This window comes from Mercenaria mercenaria, chromosome 17, assembly GCF_021730395.1.
Source record: "Mercenaria mercenaria strain notata chromosome 17, MADL_Memer_1, whole genome shotgun sequence".
NCBI classification, from domain to species: domain Eukaryota; kingdom Metazoa; phylum Mollusca; class Bivalvia; order Venerida; family Veneridae; genus Mercenaria; species Mercenaria mercenaria.
In genome coordinates, this window is record NC_069377.1 from 59,360,412 (window position 1) to 59,384,044 (window position 23,633).

Consider the following 23,633-nt stretch of genomic DNA (forward strand, 5'->3'; position numbering starts at 1 on the left):
TCTACAGAAATATAGGGGGCACCACCTGACCACCTTAAAACAAATAAAAATGTTAGAACCTTATGGGAGGTAAAAAATATTTAAATGGTACTGCATGTTTTGTCTGTAGTGGGGAGATATCTAAATGGTACTGCATGTTTTGTCTGTACTGTAGTGGGGAGATATCTAAATGGTAGTGCATGTTTTGTCTGTAGTGGGGAGATATCTAAATGGTAGTGCATGTTTTGTCTGTAGTGGGGAGATATCTAAATGGTAGTGCATGTTTTGTCTGTAGTGGTGAGATTACGTAGAATTGTATAAAGCAAACACAGTTTACATACAATATTTATTTACTTTCAATAATTATTTCTCAAAGTAACAGAAATTTCTTGTGTGGCAACAAAGTAATACTTTACATAATAATAAGTTTAACATGCATATATACACTTCATATTTAACATAAACCAAGGTTTGCAAAAGATGACATTCTCCTAGAACATTGGTTCACAGTAGATTTTGGAGATTAAAATAAAACAACTTTAAAAATAAATTATACATTATGGTTCAAGATTTTGTTGCAATTGTCAGAGAAGCACGGTGTAAACTTAAAACTTAACTTTTAAACTTAACTTTTAAATATGATAACAGTACAAGACATAAATGCAGTTAAAACACAAGCATACTAAACTCGCACGCAAAACATTTAAACAAGCAAGTATCCTCTTGAAAGTAAAATTGTTTGACATGCACCGAAGGTTACTTAAAAAGTTCATTGCCACTTGGCCGACGCTGTCGCTTCTTGGCCGATGGTGCTAAAGATTTGAACTGTCGGTAACTTCAGGTCAACTACACAAACATATACTATTTTAAAAGTTATCCTCATTGCTTTTTTTTCAAAGTCTTGCCTTTAAAATCGAATTTTATTCAGTAATGTTATACGTTTACATCCAGTCATTATATATTTCATATTACAAATCAAGTGATGCAGGAAGTGAAATTTTACAAAATGTAATGTTGTATATGTACAATAAATTCTACACAGTGTGAAATTCACTTTAAATAAATTGTTCAACAACTATAGAATAAAATGTGGCATATTTTTTTGCGTTTTGGCTTACATCAACGTGGCATTTACATAATTGCGCCGCACCATGAGAAAACCAACAAAGTGCATTTGCGACCAGCATGGATCCAGACAAGCCTGCGCATTCGCGCAGTCTGGTCAGGATCCATGCTGTTCGCTAACAGTTTCTCTAACTGCAATAGGCTTTGAAAGCGAACAATATGGATCCTGACCAGACTGCGCGGCTGGTCTGGATCCATGCTGGTCGCAATTGCACTATATTGGTTTTCTCATGCATGGTGCGGCTCATATAAAGTAATAATCCTATTTAGTTTAATAATTTCAGTCAGACATTATCCGTTTGCTGGCTCTCAGATACCCGTTAAACAATGAGTCCAAACTACATTATGATATCAACTAGCATACAAACGAACGGTCACAGGAAATATTTAAGGGGGAAGGACCATATTTTCAAATATTCGTTCCATGATATGTGGCAAGTACATTTCATTTTGCTGCTGCATGTATTTCCAAACCTCAACCATATCTGTCTGGTTGGAACAGGCCACAATCATAAAGGTGCATGTCGTCAAAGTTTCCCTGAAACATTTAATCACCCTTTTCCCGTGTAAGTCATATTCAACCCCTCTACCAAATTGTGTGTAAGTCAGCCCAGGAACGTTCTGAAGTACCACGCCATACAAATAGACATCTTCAAGCCAGAAAAACGGTAACATTTTGGCCGATTTCACCAGAGCTGGAACAATATCATTTGTCATAAATACAGCTGGTCCCTCACAGTACACGGGAAATATCACGTCTCCCCTAAATTCATTTTCATTGATGAACCATTTCAGCTTCTTATCTCTTAGAATTTGACTGTGTGGGTTTCGGTAACAGTAAAGATGCCGGCGCTGGTTCAGAATAGTCCTCGGAAGAATATGTGTAAAAAGTTGCTTCATGTTCAAAATCATATCGTCATCAGCTTTCAAAACTATTTTGGCATTCCTACAACGCTCTGCAACCCATTTGAAACCCATTGCGCCTTTATGTGTCAAGTTGAAATAATGGTCGACAAAATCTCCCTGAAGTAGGTCCCCATACTGCCGAAATTCCTCCTCAAGCATTCTCTGCAAGGTGGCATTTGAAGTCTTTCCTAAAAGCCAGACAACTCTCACAGTCCCGAGACCCAAATAGTTTGAATTATTCAGCCAAGAACCCCTCATTATTTGGCGTCTGTCAAAATTTGCTGGGGCGGTGTAAGCGGTCACTATAAGAGTCAAATTTTTAACCGAAGTACAAAGTTTTTTATTTTCCATTAAATATTCTCTATGCAATGTTATTGGTACGTAACTAGTGCCAATTAATGTATCCAGCCCTGGTTTCAAAGTGACCCTTGAAAGGTCATACTCTCCTTCCTCCTCAATGTCTGTCCCGTTTTGAAATTGGTTTAGGTGTTGAAGATTATAGTAAACTATAGCATGTAAAAGCCAGATATTTCCGAGGACGCACAAGCTCAGGATCATTTCATATCTCCCTTTGGACAGTCTTACTCCCGCTATCTTGAGCTTAGACAGCCTTTTGCTGACTTCTTCAAGGTAGCCCAAGCCAACTTGTTTCACATGAGCAATGTCTACTTTTGAAAACATTTTATTTCGTTATAAACAGAAAACTATATTGTTTAAGACAATACTGTGTAAAAGATGTCTGTATGTCGAAAGGGACTGGCTATTTTTATAAGCTAGTGTGCTATATGTAGTTGTCTTTGATGTGTTTGACCTTTCCGTGTGTATGTTAAACTGTCGTTTTTCGTTGTTGAGTTGTTGGCTCGAAATGAATGTCACATTTATTCGAAGGGAGTACCTGGAATTAAGCAACACTAATTAATTAAGTACAAGCATGTCATATGTATGACTACGGAAGCATCGAGTGACATGTTTGCCCTTTTTGTATCTTTTACATCTAATTATTTGTTGAATCTGGACGAACTTTCTTTACACCATTTACGTAAGATTAATACCACAAATAGACTATTTCAGAGGATGACAGATGAGTTTGGCAGCAATCTGACTAAAGTACATCTCCAATCTCCAATTAACTATTAGCTATTAGCTATCAGCAAAATGCATGGCTTTATCAATGAAAAATCGCTGAATATGCAACATTTAAGAATATTTAGAAAAAGCTTGCACTTTAATTTGATTAACTCATATTGATCAATACTTAAAACCATGAAATTCATGTATGCAGCTTGATAATTAATCATTTGTATCAGCAAACAACGAGAAATCACTGAATATGCAACATTTAAGAGAATTAAGAAAAAGAGTACACTTGAATTTGATTAAATATGCGAATTGATTAATACATAAAACCATGATATATGAAGTTTGATAAACATACCTGAATTTATTCCATTTTTCTCTAAGTCGCTGAATTTCGTTAATCCTAATTTCATAAATTTATAATGTCCAAGTGCTTTTTAGTCTTTAAAGATGATGGTTATTTAGACAGAAGTTAATTTTGTAGAAGTACGTTGTTCTTGTTTCAGAGTAAAAAAGGGAGCAATTTCTTCTTTCACAGGGATTTGAAATAAATAACATTTAAAAGCATTGTAAACTACCAATATAATTGCATTTTATATAAAAATCCAAGCTCCTGTGGATGTTTACTATCGGACAACACTGGCATATGTTACAAAATATGGCTGACGTGGAGCAAGATATCAATATCTCGATTACATTTTCTTTTGCTGATGCTGACTACTTTCTTTAAGAAAACAACGTTTCATTAGTTCCCATTTCTGAAGTTTGTGTTGGCTCTCAGCGACGCGGAAGGCTACAATTTGCGCCATATTGATGTGCTAGACATACTGTTATGTTTCAATCGACTTGGTTATACAAATTGTCAGAATATCACCCACTCCTATAAACAAACAGTATTTTTCCTGATACATAGTGTTGTTTTAATGGCGATAATACATTTGCTTCTTTGCAGACCAATAAGGTATTGAAGATCAAAGAATTTATAAACTTCTTGTTCGTATATATACCCATTTTCTATACACGGTGAGAAATGACAGAGAAAGTCGGTTCATAATTGAAACCTATTATCCAATATAAAAACACAACTTTTTTCATAATGAAATTAAAAGACTTTGGTAATGCCTGCTTCGAAGAAAGATACTAAAGGACACCCGTTTTCGCGGGAATTGTTCTTTAGAGCACGTCATGTTGTAAAATAGCTGAAACCCATTGCGTTTTACAGTAGTTGAAGAGTATGGAGAAAAAGAAGCTTCTGGAGACAAACTGTTGAAATACGACCACAACATGTGTTAGTTTAAACATCTGAAGTAACTCTAGCAGACGCATTTTATAGCCGTTTACTTAGGTTATGTCCCTTGAAACCGGTTATAAATTCTACTAATCCCCAATGATAACGTGATTCCCGCCGAAACGCGAGGACGAGTCTATTTCATGATAACTGATAAAATAATAATTCATAATGGTTACCCATTACTTGACAATTAAATATTAGTATTTCTTTCATTTTAAATATCCACTATGTATATGGCAACATAGCTCAGCTGGGTAAACAGCAGACAAAAATTGGATGTAAGCAAATCGTTTTGTGGGTTCGAATCTTCATGAGGGTCTTTTCAGATTTGTTTATTTTTTCTATTCGTTTTCATTTTTGTTTCATTATTTTTGTTTCTTTCTTTGATGGTTTGAATTTGTATATATGTATTTATATAACACAACAGTATGTTCATTATTTGCATGGCTTAAGTGCATGCATTTAATCAATATCATCTTTGATATATAATAAACTATTCTGATCTGCCATATCGGCTTTAGATACCTCTCTGTCGTATTGTCACAGAGCTCATGAAGGAAACTTAATTTTTATGCAAAAGTGAAATAAAAAATAATTCTCAATGCCGAGTTTCGAACCCACACGGCAAAAGATCTGTTGACCACGGACAGTATGCTTTACCACTGAGCTAATTTGTAATTGGTACAAAATCTAGAAATATTTAGATTGTAACATGTTAGGAAAACGCTGAATACCCTATGTTCCATTTTGATCTATTTATAGTCATGTTTGTAAATATCAAGTTATCGTTGGGGCATAGTATTTCGACATAATGTATATGTTTAAGTGCAACAAAAAAAATCCCAAGATAACAAGTTATCATAGTAATAATAAATACATGAATTAGTTGAAAAACGATGAATTTCGACCAAGTATCAGAAATTTCGAACAAGCATCAGTTCTAAGTGCTATTTATAAGGCATAGTTACATAAATCCTGTTACGTAATTTTACGTATCGGAATCTTTTTAAAACTGTTTAAATATCTATTTATAAAGGTTCTGTTATCTGCAACTTCACTAAACGTGCACCAAAACTGCGATTTATTAGCACCATCTTTAGTCTGCGACTAGTTTGCCCGGTGGATACTTCGTTGTAGGAAGTAAAATTTCATTTTGTACCAACCTATATATACTATGAAAGATGGGTTTTTTCAAAGTGAAATCATTATACTTAGTCAGTTTATATAAAAAATAACATCTTTACATGGCAGTGAACCGTGCAACTTCCTTCCTATTACGATATAATCAAAATCATAAACCAAAACATTCAGTTGGGTTATTCATGACAAAAACATATTATATTTGTACACGTCAATAGCTTGAATATAAATTTCAACAAGTATGATGGAAAATAAAGGATGAGCACATTAGATTTTAAAAAGGAATCGTGAATTAAAAGAAGGGCTGACTTTATGGACATTTAAGAAAGTTAAAGAAGAAATGGGGAGGATAAGATTTACACGTATTTCGCAAAGGACTAAAAGTCTTTGGGCAATTGCATTACTGACACTAGTTAATTTCACTTTGATAATAAGAATGGTGGTTCGAATGCCGGACATGACGGTAAAAGGTGAGTAATGAGGGGTGTGTACGCCGGTCACAGCCTCCAATCACGCATTTTATAAACATGCTTTTTTGTCAGTAATGTTGCTTTCATTTATGAAAGATTGTAATATGAGAACGCATTTAAAGGCTAGGTCAGATAGAAGTTTGCAATATTTTCTTCATTTGCTTTTCAGAAATTCCTAACGAAAAGAAACTAAGTGAGCAACCGTGTCCTCAGTCAGCCATGTTGTCGTCAAATCCTGTTGACAATAGGAATAAAGTTGGGAGCTATCCACTGGGAGATTCTTACATATATCTTAGTAAACTCGGACTCCAGGATTTCGATCGTGTGTCAAGTTTCCTTGGTGATCCGGTTGTCATAACGGCCACGTCATCCAATCATTTCTCATACGCCGTGGACCTGGTTGAAAGGTTAAAATCTAACATGAAACCTAAACTGAAAATTGTGGTGTATGACATTGGAATGGCAGAATATCAAAAACAAAAGGTAAACAAGTTTTAGCTTTTTCAAAAGAACCTTAATTGTCCATATTTTATATACACGCTGTGGTTAGTTTTTACTTATTGTCGAAATAGGAGACTTTTTACCAGTAAGACATGGTGTTCCAGTAATTGACTAGCCACTAGACTGATAATAAAGATTTTTTTTTTGTAATTTTTCTCTTATGTGATAGTGACAAAAGTCTATTTAAGAGACTGGCTGTAATATTAACATATTATCATTATGATATTGGACATAGAATATAGACTGGCTACATACACAATTTTAAAAATGAAAATTAGAAAAATATATATCATAATCTAGCAGCTAGTCTACTCCAGTAAGTCCGTGTTAACCACTTAATCAAGCAGCTAGTCTACTCCAGTAAGTCCGTGTTAACCGCTTAATCTAGGAGCTAGTCTACTCCAGTAAGTCCGTGTTAACCGCTTAATCAAGCAGCTAGTCTACTCCAGTAAGTCCGTGTTAACCACTTAATCTAGGAGCTAGTCTACACCAGTAAGTCCGTGTTAACCGCTTAATCAAGCAGCTAGTCTACTCCAGTAAGTCCGTGTTAACCGCTTAATCAAGCAGCTAGTCTACTCCAGTAAGTCCGTGTTAACCACTTAATCTAGCAGCTAGTCTACTCCAGTAAGTCCGTGTTAACCACTTAATCTAGCAGCTAGTCTACTCCAGTAAGTCCGTGTTAACCACTTAATCTAGCAGCTAGTCTACTCCAGTAAGTCCGTGTTAACCACTTAATCTAGGAGCTAGTCTACTCCAGTAAGTCCGTGTTAACCACTTAATCTAGGAGCTAGTCTACTCCAGTAAGTCCGTGTTAACTACTTAATCAAGCAGCTAGTCTACTCCAGTAAGTCCGTGTTAACCACTTAATCAAGCAGCTAGTCTACTCCAGTAAGTCCGTGTGGTTATCTAGGAGCTAGTCTACTCCAGTAAGTCCGTGTTAACCACTTAATCAAGCAGCTAGTCTACTCCAGTAAGTCCGTGTTAACCACTTAATCTAGGAGCTAGCCTTTCCAGTAAGTCCGTGTTAACCACTTAATCCGATGAAGTTTGATTATCAGAGACGTTACACGTAAGAACCACTATGATAAAAGTTCAGACGTTTTTCTTAGACGTAAGTTTGGTCATTGATATTGTATATCTTATAAAATTTGGTTAAGCTATCAAGACAATTTATTAGCATTCCTTTCAAAGATGCTTTGCTCCTAGTCCCTCTTATTCCGATCATGGTATTCATTAAGGGTACTTTTCCATAGCACTTCCCTTTCTTGATATTAATCTATTAATTGGTGTGTGACTTCTGTTTACAACACCATTTTATTATGAGTATAATAATATCCCCACATTCACATTCTTTTCATCAATTCTTCTGGAAATGACAGCAAACTTGTAGGAAAGAATAGGACCTGTTCTAATTTTGTTATATACTTTTGTCTGTGATATATACCTTTTAGCTGGGGTAGTATAACTAACATTCGCTTAGTAGTTAATACAGTAATTTGAGGGTATATATAGTAAGGAAGTAAATAATTTATTAACGTGACATGTGTATTTTTATAATTCAGAATGTTCAGTTTTAAGAGTTCAGATGAGTTCAGATTGTTTGTTTTCATGAGTTCAGATTGTTCGTTTTTTTCAGAGCTCAGAATGTTTATTTTTCGAACTTCAGTGTTCTTTTTTTAACTTCAGAATGTTCATCTGATAAAAGTGCATTTTTGTCTGAATTTTAGAACGTTAATTAATTTTTTAAGTGAACAGTGCCTATTTTTTCAACTCCAGAATGTTCACGGTATTGATGATATTGTTTTAAGAATACGGTACCTCCAGTGTATAAGAACCCCGCCTAGAAGACCGAAATTTGGGGTTGTTTTTCGTATGGAGATATGTAGCAGTCATATCAATTATGTTCAATCCGAAAATTTCCTGTTTATGGTTGCTCAGCGAGCCGTCAAATTCTGTCGTGTCTAATGGCTTGTTGCAAATGTATATTGTTGCATTTATTTGAGCCACGCCATGAGAAAACCAACAAAGTGGCTTTGCGACCAGCATGGATCCAGACCAGCCTGCGCATCCGCGCAGTCTGGTCAGGATCCATGCTGTTCGCTAACAGTTTCTCCAACTGCAATAGTATTTGAAAGCGAACAGCATGGATCCTGACCAGACTGCGCGGATGTTGGTTTTCTCATGGCGCGGCTCATTTATTAATGCATGTTTTGCTCTGTAAAGAATATGAATATAAAACCCTACATTAAATACCATATATCATTTTATGCACTCAGTGATGTACTTTAAATTGATATTATGTGTTTAGATATGCAAAGATGGCGGATGTGAAGTACGAAAGTTTCCATTTGCGGAGTTTCCTACTTTCCTAGAAGAGAAAATGCAGATCATTGCTTGGAAACCGGTCTTGATCCAGGTAGGGTAAAGTTTCTTTTTCAACGTATCCCAGTTGGTATTAGCATGGAGCTATAACACATGTCCATCTATCACAACTCCCTGATATTAATTGTCAATCGTATTTAGAGTTGGGTCTGCTCAGCATGTGTTTAACCCTTACCCTGCTAAATTTCTATAGTGAACTGGTCCATCATTCAATTTGGGCGATACCATTTATTATTCAAAGTGGTGTTCACTGAAAATTTACTGACTGAATAGCGAACAGTGCAGACCATTATCAGACTGCACGGATGTGCAGGCTGATCTTGGTCTGCACTGGTCGCAAAGGCAGAATTACTTGCAGCCAGCAGGCTAAGGGTTAAAGTAACTCAGCACCGAGTATTCACTGCTAACATAATATATAGGACAACTGAAATATATGTCACAGAATGTTGCTGATTGACCACCTTTAACTCTTTCATCTAAATACCAAATGTGTTAATAGATTCTAAGAAATAATACAATCATATAGCAGAACTATGTATATCTATATACGACAAATAGTCCAGTCTGACAATTTCTAACTTTTTTCTACCTGCAAATTAATAATAACTCGATGAATGCCAATTAACACTAATTAGCGCAAATTAAGTGGGATCTTTAATGCATAGATATTAACAGGAAGGTCTAATACGTATCAGTTGTTCCAGATATTAAGTATGATTTCTTCTGACAAAGCACGAATATTATCAACGGTTTCCCAGGCTAGACAAAAACATTTCATGAGGGCATAGCCGAAGTAAATTATTTTATGCAGCATATAACCAGTTCAGACTGTTTAGATAATTCAAAAACGTTTCCTTTGTATAATGGTTCGATTCTAACATGTCTTTCATATAAATAATTAGATGAAAGAGAGAAGCGTGTTTCCTCGGAACATGACGTGTATGATGTCAAATAGTAGGTTGACATGGCGTCAACATGAACAACATTCTCCTACACAGTGGTCTCCCCTTAAAGTTATTAAAAACCTTTTTTAAAAAAAGATCTTGAAAAATCGTTTATTTCATCATTTGATGTTAGATTTCAGTTTTTGAATTTGTGTTGATTATCTCAAGAGATTCAAAAGGGGTAACTTTAAACTGTTTGCAATTTTTTCGCATATTTAAATTCTACAAATAAATTATAGGTTGCAAAAATATTAATCATGACTATTACTTCTAAAAACTCTAAATAATGTCTTTTTTTTCAATTTTTACTTTTTCTGTTGTTTTTTCTGGCATTTCCTTAATTTGTACTATTTCCCCAGTATCAAAATGTATAGCATATACTGTATAAATATGAAATGAAATGTATCAGGAGAAAAGGATATTTACTATATGGACCATATGGTACCAATTAATGTATGGCCTTTACTAATTAATATTATCGGAATCTTCTCAGTACCGTGAAATCCTGATTTGATGCTTGAAAAGGGATATTTTCAGGAACAGTGTATGTGCATAGGACTAGTCTGAGTGTTCGTGTGTATTTGTACTATAAAAGATTATATATAAGTATCCAGGATGCAAAGTGTACATTTATTTATTTAAAAAAAAAACAGTGTCTATCATAGTACAGGACTGGTATCAAAGTATCAGAACACACGCTTATTTTTTAAAAGAAAATTGCATTGAATTATCTCGAGCATGCGACATCTTATTTCGACTAAACATCTTACATCGATCGCACAAAAGTACGAAATGTAAAGCGCCTTTGAACATGTTTATCATGAAAAGGGCGCGATACAAATCTGATATTATTATAATAAATAATAATAATAAATTTAAAAGACTAAGTACTGAATATATATATTACAGCATACTAGATCATTTATATTTATACAATATTTTCCACAGACCAAGCTGGACTCAGAGTTGAACATACAGTTAGTTTTCAACAGAAACGCTTTTTTATGCCACCCCGCCCCTCCCCCACTCCCCTTGCGATGGCATACTATTGCAGTAATTACAGCTTCCTTTCGCAAAAGAAAAACTTGACACAACTGATCAACATGGCATGACGATGTGTTTTATGCAAGAAGTGTAATTTACCTCACTTACATTTTGTATTATCTCCATTTAGTGAATGTCATATAAATCGCACATTAACTCTTACCCTGCTATATTTCTGTAGTCCATCTTCCAGTTTGGACAGTACCATTAACTGTTAAAAGGGGTTCTTACCAAAAAGATACTGGCTGAATAGCGAACAGTGCAGATATCATGATCAACATGATCAACACTGGTCGCATCGTGGCCATACATAGTAAGGGTTATCAGTCACTTCGTGTGTAAGTTTAGTTTGTTTAAAGTCACACAGAAACAAATTTGGTTATAATACGACTTTTCCAGCTTGTTTTGCTGGAGAAACCCCCTAGTTGTCCCTCCTGGTCCCCAGCTGTCCCTCCGGGCATTGTTTCGGGCATGGGCGAGCTCCTGGGTTCTATCACCAACATAGCCAGCTAAATTACAGTTACTGTCATACAATTTCACTTCAGAGATTTTCTTTGAGGAATGGTGTTAAAGTTATCAGACTATGATATTGGATAAAGGATATAGACTGGCTCAGTTTACTATTATATTTTAAATTATAAAAATGTAAAAAGATATATCATAGTCTAGGGACAGGTCTAAATTTTGTCTAATAACGCACCTTCAGATAACACGCAGCTGTGGGCGACAGTACAGAACACCGGAATTCGTACAGGAATATTCGCACAAACTAAAATTACGATACTTTTGACTTTTAGATATCTTTAAAATTGAAACATTATTTCAAATTTCAGTTGGCGCTTCAGAAGTTTGGTTTTGTTATATGGATGGACTCGGCTGTTTATTTACCTGACGGAAATCTACAAGCTGGGATAGATATTGCCCGGACTCACGGAATAGCTGCCGGACACAAGAGGGTGACATACCCGGATATTAACCTAGCATTCGAAACTGACAACACTACGTTCGAAACACTTGGAGAAAAACCGTGTACATTCCAGAATAGTTTTAAATTCAATGCGGCACTTTTATTCATCAGAAAAAGTTCAATAATTTACAAATATGTCATGAGACCATGGGTCTCGTGTGCTTTAACTAAAAGATGCATCGCGGCTGACCGTGAACCTAGCAGTAAATGTGTAAATGCTGACAAGTTCGGATACTGCCATAGGTTTGACCAGTCTGTACTGAGTGTCATACTAAACCGATTGTTTCATACAAAATTAACAGAAATCGATCTGGGAAACAATGTGACATGGACCAAGTGTTACAGAAGGGATAGCGTTGGTGTATTTAATGAGATGGTATTTACAGAAAACAAAATCGATGGAATTCAGTGTCCGTAAAAGACAAAGGCTCTCCAAATAAAATTGAATCATTCAATATAGGGGTCATTTTGCTCAGTAAATGAAATAAATTAGAATGAAGTGCATACCGATAATCTTTAAGATGTTATTTAAAGTGCCGTTGAACCGTACTCTTTATATTACATATTATATATTTATATTAGGTATAGGTCGAATCACAAGCATACGGAAACGAGTTATACGGAAATGTGGCGTATACGATTTTGTTTTTTGGCAAATACGTATGTTTCACACTGAACATACATCTCATTATGTAATTATTATCTGATTTGGATTTTTATTATTAATTAGGCTGCTGCGACTGCAAGAAATAAATTTATGTTTCGTTTTGTTCAGTTCTGTTCTGTCCACATAGTTCAGTTTAGGCTTTCATTTTTCAAGAAAATGCAATCATGCATGATGGAATTTTTATTTATAAACATATCGTCTGTTTCTCTACCTGCCAGAGTTAAGGAACTAACAATGTATATAAAAATGTCTTCATTAGGGACAGAAGTTGATCATTACATCAGCTAATTCTTAGCACACAATGTATTACATGCAACAGTTACAGTTACTGATATACTTAACAATCTCTCCATATTATGGCAAAACTTTACTTTTCATGTCACTGACATTAGACTTGTGAATTTCTCAAATATTTTGTCAAAAGCATACACAGATTTAAACGAAATGAAATTACAATATTATATCTTTCAGTTATTCATTGATACAACCTCAGCCCAATAATTTAAAAATACAAAATCAAACACATATTAGGTGTTTCTAATCGTATCTTAGGAACGAAATTAAATTTATTAGGACAAACCAGTAAAATTTCAATATTATGTACTCCTTTGAATCGTCAGAAATGATATATTTGTTTAAAAACTGAAAATGTTCCTAAAAAGAATAGAATAATATTATTGTAGGTTGGCTCCCGTTACTATGTTTGTTCTGTTACAGTATTATTATATTTATATATAAGTTTTCTTCATGCACAAACTCCAGCAGGCTTGTATGGTGTAGCCATTAGATAAAAATGTGCTATTTTGGAGGCTTAAAGTTAACTTATAAAATCTTTGCAGTAGTACAAAAAACCCTGCAACCCCCGGGGAGCCAGGCTTAACAATATTGCATCATTGCAGAAGTTTTGATATATAATTTATATAGGTTACTACTGGCAATGATTTGTCAAAATGTGAGAATTTTCATCAACGTACTTTTAAAAAGTTGAAGCAGAGAAAATGAAATGAAAGGAAAAACAACCGTTTTCATCAGAAATAATAAAATTGTTACCAGCACATCTATTGTACAATGCAACCAACATCAGCAGTTAAATTTGTGACGGTCATAAAGTCAATCCCTCGTCCATTATGTATATTTGTTGGGTCTCTTTGATTTTGTATCAAAGAAACATTAATTGCACCCTAATGTCTTTCATGGCGCGATTTATTACAGAGATATTATGCAGTAAAATTTTGTAATTTTTTTTTTTTTAATTCTAGCATTGTAAATGTAGGAATTTTAAAGAAGCAATTTGAAATATATATAAAAATAAAGAGATGTCTATGTCAAAATATTTTTATTACTACGCGTATTTTATACGCTGACCAGTGGTCAATACCTTTCAGAGACTATTGTCTACATTTATGGTTACGTGCTAGGATACTTATTATTAAGATGTAAACATTGTTTATCCGGCCGCTGGGTCTGGTTTCCTTCGTGTTGTAGTACAGAATATTGGCGAGCTGTTTATATGCATTTCATTGGTTCTTATTTGATAAACTATTCATGTGATGTATGATTGATTAAAAATCTATTGGATAATTAAGTTTTAAGGAATTTTAGATAAAGAAACAAGGGGAGGAATTAGGTTTTGGATCTCCAACCGGAATATAATATTAGAAGTTACAATATTTCAAAATATCCTGTTTTTACCAACCATGCCAACGGAGAATTTATCCGTCCGTCGTCCGTCCGTCTACACTTTCCTTTAAAGGAGTATTCCTTGGATGGTCTTCTTTAAAAATTATTCAAAGAAATGAATTCCATGTAGAACTCTGGTTGCCATGGCAACCGAAAGGAAAAGCTTTAAAAGTCTTCTTGTCGAAAACCACAGGTCATAGGGCTTTTATATTTGATATGTAGCACCTAGTGGGCCTCTACAAAGGTTGTTCAAATTATTCCCCTAGGGTCAAATATGGCCCCGCCCTTGGGGTCACATGGTTTACATAGACTTAGATTGGGAAAATTTTGAAAATCTTCTTGTCCAAAACCACAAGGCATAGAGTCACAATATTTGGCATGTGACATCATCTGATGGTCCTCTATAAAGATTGTGCAAATTATGCCCCTGGGGTGAAAAGAGGTCCCATCACGAGGGTCCCAAGTTTTACATAGACTTATATAGGAAAAAACTTAAATAATATTTTTGTCTGAAACCAAAAGACCCAGGCCTTTGATATTTGGTATGCAGTATTGCCTTTTAGTTCCCTACCAATTTTTTTCAAATTATGCCCCTGGGGTGAAAAGAGGCCCCGCCCCGGGGGTCTCAAATTTTACATAGACTTAAATAGGAAAAAAACAAAAATCTTCTTGTCTGAAACCACAAGACCTAGGCCTTTGATGTTTGGTATGTAGCATTGCCTTGTGGTTTTCTACTAAGATTGTACAAATTATGCCCCTGGGGTAAAAAGAGGCCCCGCTCCGAGGGTCCAAGTTTTACATAGACTTATATAGGATTTTTTTTAAAAAATCTTTTTGTCTGAAACTGCAAGGCCTATGCGTTTGATTTTTGGTATGTTGCATGCCTAGTGGTTATTTACAAAGATTGTTCAAATTATGCCTCTTGGGTAAAAAAGGCCCTGCCCTGGGGGTCCCATGTTTTACATAGGGAAAAACGTTTAAACATCTTTTTGTCTGAAAGTTCAAGGCCTATGCTTTTGATATTAAGTATGTAACATCGCATAGTGGCTCTCTAACAAGATTGTTCAAATTATGCCTCTATTGTGAAAAGAGGCCCCGCCCCGAGGGTCACATAGTTTTTATATGAGTTATATAGGAAAAATACTTAAATAATTATCTGATCATATTTCCTTAACTGCTTAATTATAATTACCGTATGACCCCAAGTAATTAGGGTTCATTTGACTGTAACCTTGGCCTACTGACCTACTTTCTTGTTTTTTAAGATAGAGCATTGAAATTTGGATGACATGTGCAGTTTTGCACACCGATCTTAAAACTGACTTTCAGTGACCATGAATATGACCTACTGACCTACTTTCTTGTGTTTTAATATACAGCCTTGAAATTTGGATGATATGTACAGTTTTGCACACCGATCAGTCATCAGTCTTGGCTCTGATTATGTTCTAAGAAGAAAAGGGACATAACTATACAAAATTTGAATAGCTTCAGGAGTTATCTCCTGTGAACAAAACACATCTCTGAACACACTATAGAAAGCCATGCTAGAATTTACTTATGTTAAACACAGCTTTCAAACAGTATATATTTTGCCACTGTGATTTCGTTGTTATTAATCAAATGGCTTTTCTCTCGCCGCTCTTTCAAAAACAATTGACGAAACTTTGGAACTAGCATCATCATCATAATCATCAGAATCATCAAATTCGATATTGTCATTATATTACAGGTTCTTAACATAATTTTTCATTTCGGCTGGTTTGAACGTATAATTATAACAGAATTATTTTTTCTAAAAAAAGAAAAAGGGTAATTAGTCAGTAGCCAGACTAGGCTTTCTATAGAGAATTAAAATCATTTACTTGTGTGTTTTCCCTAGCTGACTTAAAATCAAGAAAGGTGACATTGAATTTTTAACACAGTTTATATATATATAGATGTATAATAAATCAGCAAGTTGATAAACACTAATTTGAAAATAAATAGAACTCTCACACCTTGGTTAATTATCAGACGCGGAGAATCAACAGGCCCATAAATCAACGTGGTCTGGGATATATAGGTCAGCAACAATAAATAGTCGAGGCTAGCTGTGGTATTTACGTCGCAGATAATTTTGGGCGGCAATGCCAGTGTGAGAATTCTAGTTATCATTCTGTTAAAAAAGAAAACATATGGATATATTCACCAATGGTTTAAGGTCAGTATTCAAATATTTTACTATAATAAAAAATATAATTATATTAATACTTTAGTAGTGTATTTGAATAGCATAGAAGAAGTGCATGCTGTACGTTTAGCGCGTGCGTATGGTGCAGTGTCACAGGTTATACCCTGCGCTTGGACGAATGGCCGCCGTGTTGACTACCCACCTTGATTTTTGACCGATATCATTTTTTTTTATAATCATCGGTGAATTAAGAATATTTTGTAAAAAGCGTTTAAATCAAAAATTTTGGTTATTTGGTGACAACATGTGTAAGCAATTTCAATATGATAGATATCGGTCAAATCACGGCGTGTAGTCAACACGTCGGCCATTCGTCAGCCGCAGGGTACCTGTGTGCAGTGTGTGGGATGAAAAAATCGAGAATTCTGTTGAAACACTACAGTAGATTAAGCAAATATTTTAAAATAATAAGTTTATAGTCTTCTACGAGAAAGTGACAACCTCGAACCACAGGTCTTTGACGCTCAATCAATAAAAATGTATATGCAGGTTAGATAATCTCTTAAAGAGATGGTATATTAAGTGGGTGGAATATGAAAATGCATACATTTATTTATAGAGCGCTTCAAGCGCATGTGCTCCAATCTAGCTCCATTACAAACAGGAGTCTGGCGAAAGTCAGTTTTGAATTACCGTTGTTTAATGGATAATAATAATAATAATAATAATAATAATAAAAATATTCAGGAGATGGTTAATACAACTGAGAAGAGTTTATATTCAAGAAATGATGAAATATTGTGAAAAAAAGTGAATTTGACCTTTTTCTGAGTACTCCAGGTCCGTTTTTTAAATCATACCAAGTTTGTTAATTTCCCTCGTACCCCTTTGCACAAGGTACACTATGCACAAGGTACACTGTGCACAAAGTACACTGCCTTGCTAAAATATAGCAAGTGTAAGTAATGTGCATAATAACTGATAATAAGGGATTAATAATTAACAGGCAATAAAACACTTGTAGATCAATCATCTCCCACTGGGTAGACTGTGGAAAGTTGTGATACGGAGATACCTAGCCAAAATAAACTGCGGAAAATGTCATCAGATTTGTGATATAGTGAAAACACAATAACTTGATTTTGTTGACGAACAATTACTGCCGATAAAATAATGATAAAGGTCATAAAACTGAAGGCGATCTTACCTCAGTATGCATGGAAAATGGTACAACGTACAACCATTGTTTTATCTGCGACGGTAGTCAGACATATAATAATATAACGGGACAATACCATATTATTGTTTTCCTCTCTGATCTATTATATAATGAAATTCCTGTCTCAAATACATTATTATATTTTATGTATTTCAAATGATTGCGTCTCGTCGTTCCATGCTTAAAAAGTTCATCGTTTAAAAAAGATTTTTTCGCAAACAAATAAATTTACCATTTTTGTCTTCATTTTTGAACTGTATTATTATAAAATTACTAACCAGTGAGCCATAGAATATCGTTTGATACACCAAGAAAGTGAGCAAATGTGATTTTCTTCCATTATATACTATGGCTTAACATCTTTTTATCATATAAATGAATAAAAGCTGCTGATACTGCTGCTGATGATGATGAATGGTAATAATCAATGGGAATAATGATTATTGAATGATAAGTTTAAGAATGAATAACGATGACGCTGTTGATTAATATTTATAATGATTGCTGATGATGATAACGGTGAGGATGTTTATAATGGATAAGACAGATTATGACTGATGATTGGATAGACGGTGATGATGATTGAATAAATGACGAATGACAATAAGCACGATGTCATGAATATTGACGTATGATGATGATGATAATGGGTGAAAGCTGGATAAATGATGATGATTTGTGATGATAATAACGATAATTATGATGATGATTAGTGATGAATAATTATGATAAGTGATGAATGATTATCATGAATAAAACTGTTAAATAATGATGGTGATGAATTAAAGAAATGGATAAATGATGATAATAAAGCATAATGATGACGATGAATTTACCGAGACGCTCAATTAAATTAACCACATCTTGAAATTTCATGGTGAAAACCCCAAAACGCTGAACATAACATTTATTTTAGTGAAATGTGGCAGAAAATATATGAATAGATGAAAGTTCTTAATGTAGATTTTTTATTAACTGTCTTTCAGCTGTAAATTGTCTTCGTTTATATGATTTTATTTGAGACATGTGCCAACTTTAGGAAAGAGGATGCAATTACTCATAAATTATGATTCCATAATGCCTGTTAAAGGTTGTATTCTAGGTTATAGGGATAAATGGCTTCAGATACAATATCATTTAAAGCATTTTAGTTTCAATTGTTAGTCGTGGCATTTGTTCTCAACATAGCTCATAATGAATATTAAAACGTAGCAGAAAAGTTGTTCAGTAAACAAGTGCAGGATTAGTCGTATTGTATTTTCGCAGTATTATTCTAACTTAAACAGAAACCGATGTCCGCCCATTACATGGGAGCTTAAAAATAAAAATGTGATCCACACAATTGACTTGCCTTTAAATGGCCTTTGATACAGCAACTGTATCGCAAAAGTCCAAGCTCACTTCCTTTGTTAGTCAGTAGATCAGCATTCTAATTTTAGCGATCGACTGGCTTTCAATTTATCATTGGTGTTAAGGGCGAGCGTTCTTGACCGTTAGAGGGGCCTTTACCTAAATGGTCGGCCGAAGTGACTGTCGCTTATTTAGAAAGGTGTTTCTCAACTCTGGCCAAATGATAAGTGATCCGTCGGCAGTGGAAAAAGTGCAACGTACTTGTAGGTCAATACATATGCTATATAAATTATATAAATATATTTGTGGATCACTTTGCTACAAACCTCTATAACCTTGATCTGTTGGAACAGACATGAACCTCCACCCTCCCCGTTTCCTTAGTTGAGTGTGCAAGTTTGTGCAGTCATTAGCTTGCATGGTTAATAATTGCATTGCACAAGTTGCCCCATCAAAACAGGCAACCGAGCCTGTTATAAAAACATTAAAATGAAGGATGAAACATTATACTAATGCATCAGATTGAAATTTTATTTTTGCTAACACAATTTAAGTGAAACTAATATTGTATCCTCATGCACTTGCATTGAATTCATATTTTGGTTTCATTATGTTGAAAATTCGTCGTGCATTTAGTAGAGACTTACCCTAAGCCCTCAGGGAAACAATCTGTTTAAATGAATTTTTATGGTATTGAACAAAACGATTTTGATTTTAAATTGTAAAATAACCTCTAGACTAAATCAATCAAATAAGTCAATCATAACAAATTCTAAGCTAGTAATTTTCTGTATACGTAGAGTGTTAACAGACCCTACTAACGACGGTAGGTTTTTGTTGTACAACAAATTAATTATGTCAGCAGATTACTTTAGATTGTACATTGTTCCGATAAATTAGTATGTTCATTCGATAGTTTCTACGAATATTTGACCAGTACAAGCATTGGTAACAATTACTGAAAGAGCAGTGTAATTCCATGAAAAATAACAAATTAATATCATTAATGGTTCCATGATATGAGTGAATGATAGCAGTTAAATGATTTGAACCCGCCATGAGAAAACCAACATAGTGGCTTTCGACCTAGCATCGACCACCTTGCATCGTGCAGGTTTTTCGTAACATGGTTTCTCCAAATCGCATTAGTTGAGTTAAGAAACCGTACACTATCTGACCAGACTGCGCGAGATGCTGGTTCCGGGAAACGCACTATGTTGGTTTTCTCATGGCTTGGCTCAATCTTATGTGTCATGCTTAATCATTCATAGAGCCATTTTAATATCGAATATTATGTTTATTTTTGGTCAATTTGTTTCTGATTTCATGCACTTGTTTACCATAATCTTGATTTACCATGGTGTGGTCTGTCAACGTGGTGACTAAGATAATACTTACGAAATTAGGACATGTCCTAATCTGTAGTCAAACTTAAGATTTACGAAATCAAGGAATAGCATCGTACACACGGTAATATTTGGCTGTACATCTTGAATTTAATTGGTGTTGTACAACAAAAACTTACCGTCTGTAGAGGGCTTAACAAAGTGCTTTATCAGTTAATCCCTTAAAGCTTAACAGACGGTGGGTTTTTGTTGTACAACACCAATTAAATTTAGGATGTACAGCCAAATATTATCGTGTGTACGATGCTGTTCCTTGATTCCGTAAATCTTAAGGTTTAGCAGTATATCACAAAACAACAGATTTTTTTAACGAATGAACAGCATCTTGACACACAACTTATCTGTCCAATACATGTTTTACTGTTCTGTCCCACAGAGTTGGATACTTAAAATATTCTTAATGAGTTGTCCCCCTTTAAATAAGAATGCCATTTGTAAAGAAATAAATGTAAACAACTGTCAAAAATGATGTTTTACGTAGTTATGTAAAGTTTAAACACTCGCACAATGTTGCAAATGCATCAAAACGAAGACGTGTAACAGCTTTTAAAAAATGGCGAGTTTTTAAAGGCGCTGAACTGCCCAGAAGTGTGGCCCCTTCATGCAGTCCCTTTCCGGAATTCAATACATATATCAGTAAATTGACAATGGTTTTGTAGAATAATATAAATGTTTTATATGCTGTTAAATTTTCAAGTAAAACAGTGCTTTCTTTCTATGATTTGATGACGTTCGAACTTTTTTCTCCGAAACATGGACCTATACCTTAAAATTAGGACATGTTCTATTTCGTAAGTTTTGCCTTACGTACCATCCACGTTGACAAGCAACAAATTGGTAAATAATTAGTTGATAAGAGGCAAGTGAATGGAATTCCAGAAACAAATAACACAAATCTGAATATAAAATGGCTTCCAATGCATAATGGAAAAAGGATGACACTGAAAAGTTAAATGATTTGAACCGCGCCATGAGAAAACCAACATAGTGCGTTTCCGACCAGCATCCGCGCACTCTGGTCCATGGTGTTCGCTAACGGTTTCTCGAATTGCATTAGGTTTTGAAAGCAAACATCACTGATCCTGACCAGACTGCGCGGATGCACAGGCTGGTCTGGATCCATGCTGGTCGCAAAGCCACTATGTTGGTTTTCTCATGGCTTGGCTCATTTGTGTCATGCGTAATCAAATTCATAGGGCATAAATAGGTGAATATTATTTTTTATTATTAATGGTTACATTCTTTTCAGTACCTGATGCACTATGTTTACTAGGTAAATCTCTGTGATTTATATGGGAGTGGAATACTGTCTGAATGTGAAAGATAATTGTACATCTTTGTGATAATTAGTGTTGTACAACTAGAACCTACCGTCTGCTGAGGCCTTTACACCGCTTATAATATAGACTTTTTCATTTAAGATAACTACCAAGCTAGTTTGTGGAAGCTCGAAAGAAGCCATATGACCTAAACTGTGTGTGCATGAGGGATTGTGCACAACATTTCATTACTTCATGGTCAGAATTTATTAAACCAAGTATGTTTTATGTCTGCTTGGTTGCGCAAAGCGGGCGTACTTTTAGAGTAGCGGATTCCATTCAATGTAAACTCTGATTAAGCCAGTATGAGGGGGCATGAGGGGTGTTATATATTTCATTACCTCCCATTATTAGACTTAATTAAATCGAGTCTGGTATTATTTTCTTTGCTTGCAAAGGTTCTTCTAAAATATTTCATTCAACCGGGATTACAGCCTATATTTGTTTTAATTAATATCAACATCTCATTGCATGTAGGTATACTCAAGATCCATTACATGATACAGCTATTGCAGGCTTTGCATAGTTTGCCAGACACTTAAGCTGTAGAAACCGGTAAATATGAATTAAAATTAATAAAATTTCATCCGGGTAGACACATTTATCCGTAAATATATAATATTTCTAAATTACATACCTCAGTAAAATATTGTGATTTGTACGGGAAAACAAAATAAAATATGTTCTAAAGGTCGTTTGCAACCGAGTGGGTAGATGCGTTTACAAAAGTTTCTGTTTTCAATGAAGTGAACAAAAAGAGTTAATGACTCCGGATTCTGTTTTCAATGAAGTGAACAAAAAGAGATGCAATATGGGCAGACAGAAATTTATTCAATATTTAGTCATAATTATACCCGTTGCATAATAATTTATATTTGAACTTGACAATTATGGTCACATTCTGAAAATGATTGTCGATGGCGGATATACGCGTAAAGGGTACATTCATGAGAAATAAACCTCGCTGTTTTAGTATTTAGTCTCACAAAAGTTTTCCTGACAAATGCAAAGTTGTGACAGGAGACTATGTATTTTAGTTCTAGTACGTTAAAAGTGCAGTTACAAAGAAAAATATTAAATTTGAATTGAAACTACTCATCGTGGGTTAAACAATAAAACATAAGACTTTTTGTTTTCAACGTCTCTATATATTTCTAATGGTCTAAGTTATGTTTTCAGATTTTTCAATAAAGTTGATTTGTGTATGTTCGGTCTTTTTTTTTTTTTTTTATAAAAATACGGCTTAAGATTTTTCACATAAATCATTATACAAAACACATTCTAGCAAAATATATTGATTTCTACTTTAGAAATTGTATTGTTTGATAACTTGTACTCATTGTTATAACCAGGTTACGCCTGTTTACGCCTGGCTTTGGATTCGTCTCACGCCTGTTGATGAAAACGTGGCAATTAAAACGGCTTAGTCGTTGTTACTCCTTTGGTCCCGAATTAAACGAAATTTACCAAATTTTCAAATTAAAATGTTTAATAATATCTAAAATTAATTCAGTATCTAAACGTGGATCGGTATACCAGTGCACACCACAATACAATATACATATACATAACATTAGCCTGGCTCCCTGGCTGCATGGTTATTTCTTATATAAATAAAGGAAACATTTTATTAGAAAATTTTAAGCCTCTAAAATAGCACAAATATATACGATGGCTGAACCTATGTTTGGAGCCAGGGGCAATAAAAAATGTCAATGTAGAAACAACCCACTGGAGTTACTTCCCTCTTAATGAAGAAAACTGATATATGTAAATAAGAACAAACAAAGGGACGGGAGCCAGTCTAACATAACATATAAACCTCTACGGACAAAAGGCACGCTGAAAATGGGACGTGACATCGTTTAGAAATGGTCAGAAACTATGAACAGTGAACAACTTCACACTTTAGGATCTAATAATCAAGAAACACATAAACAAAGCGGTAAACTAAAAATAAAACAAAGAACAAACTAGTTGGGCACCGTCTTGC

The 23,633-nt window shown here is 34.6% G+C and overlaps 2 protein-coding genes across 3 annotated transcripts in view; one reads left to right on the forward strand and one right to left on the reverse strand.

Moving 5' to 3' along the window:
• Nucleotides 1-12,956, forward strand: part of LOC123536043 (uncharacterized) — a 32,287-nt gene extending 19,331 nt beyond the window's left edge. The window contains exons 1-4 of one of the 2 annotated variants that reach the window (XM_045318826.2): nt 5,675-5,988; nt 6,158-6,471; nt 8,798-8,905; nt 11,693-12,956. In XM_045318826.2, coding sequence (XP_045174761.1) covers nt 5,859-5,988; nt 6,158-6,471; nt 8,798-8,905; nt 11,693-12,244 — 1,104 coding nt within the window. In that variant the 5' untranslated portion in view covers nt 5,675-5,858 and the 3' untranslated portion in view covers nt 12,245-12,956. Of the gene's footprint in view, nt 1-5,674; nt 5,989-6,157; nt 6,472-8,797; nt 8,906-11,692 lie in introns of those variants that run through there. The other variant, XM_045318824.2, reaches the window with a different exon arrangement.
• LOC123536042 (beta-1,3-galactosyltransferase 1-like) lies at nt 312-3,681 on the reverse strand. Its single transcript, XM_045318823.2, has 2 exons — nt 3,446-3,681; nt 312-2,905 (listed from the first exon to the last, which is right to left on the reverse strand). Exon 2 carries the CDS (start codon nt 2,689-2,691, stop codon nt 1,492-1,494), a length of 1,200 nt encoding a protein of 399 aa, XP_045174758.1. The 5' UTR covers nt 2,692-2,905; nt 3,446-3,681; the 3' UTR covers nt 312-1,491.
• Nucleotides 12,957-23,633: the final 10,677 nt, after the last annotated feature.

Excerpts from the sequence above, each read along its gene's own strand:
- LOC123536042 (XM_045318823.2), bottom strand. The coding sequence starts at position 2,691 with ATGTTTTCAAAAGTAGACATTGCTCATGTGAAACAAGTTGGCTTGGGC.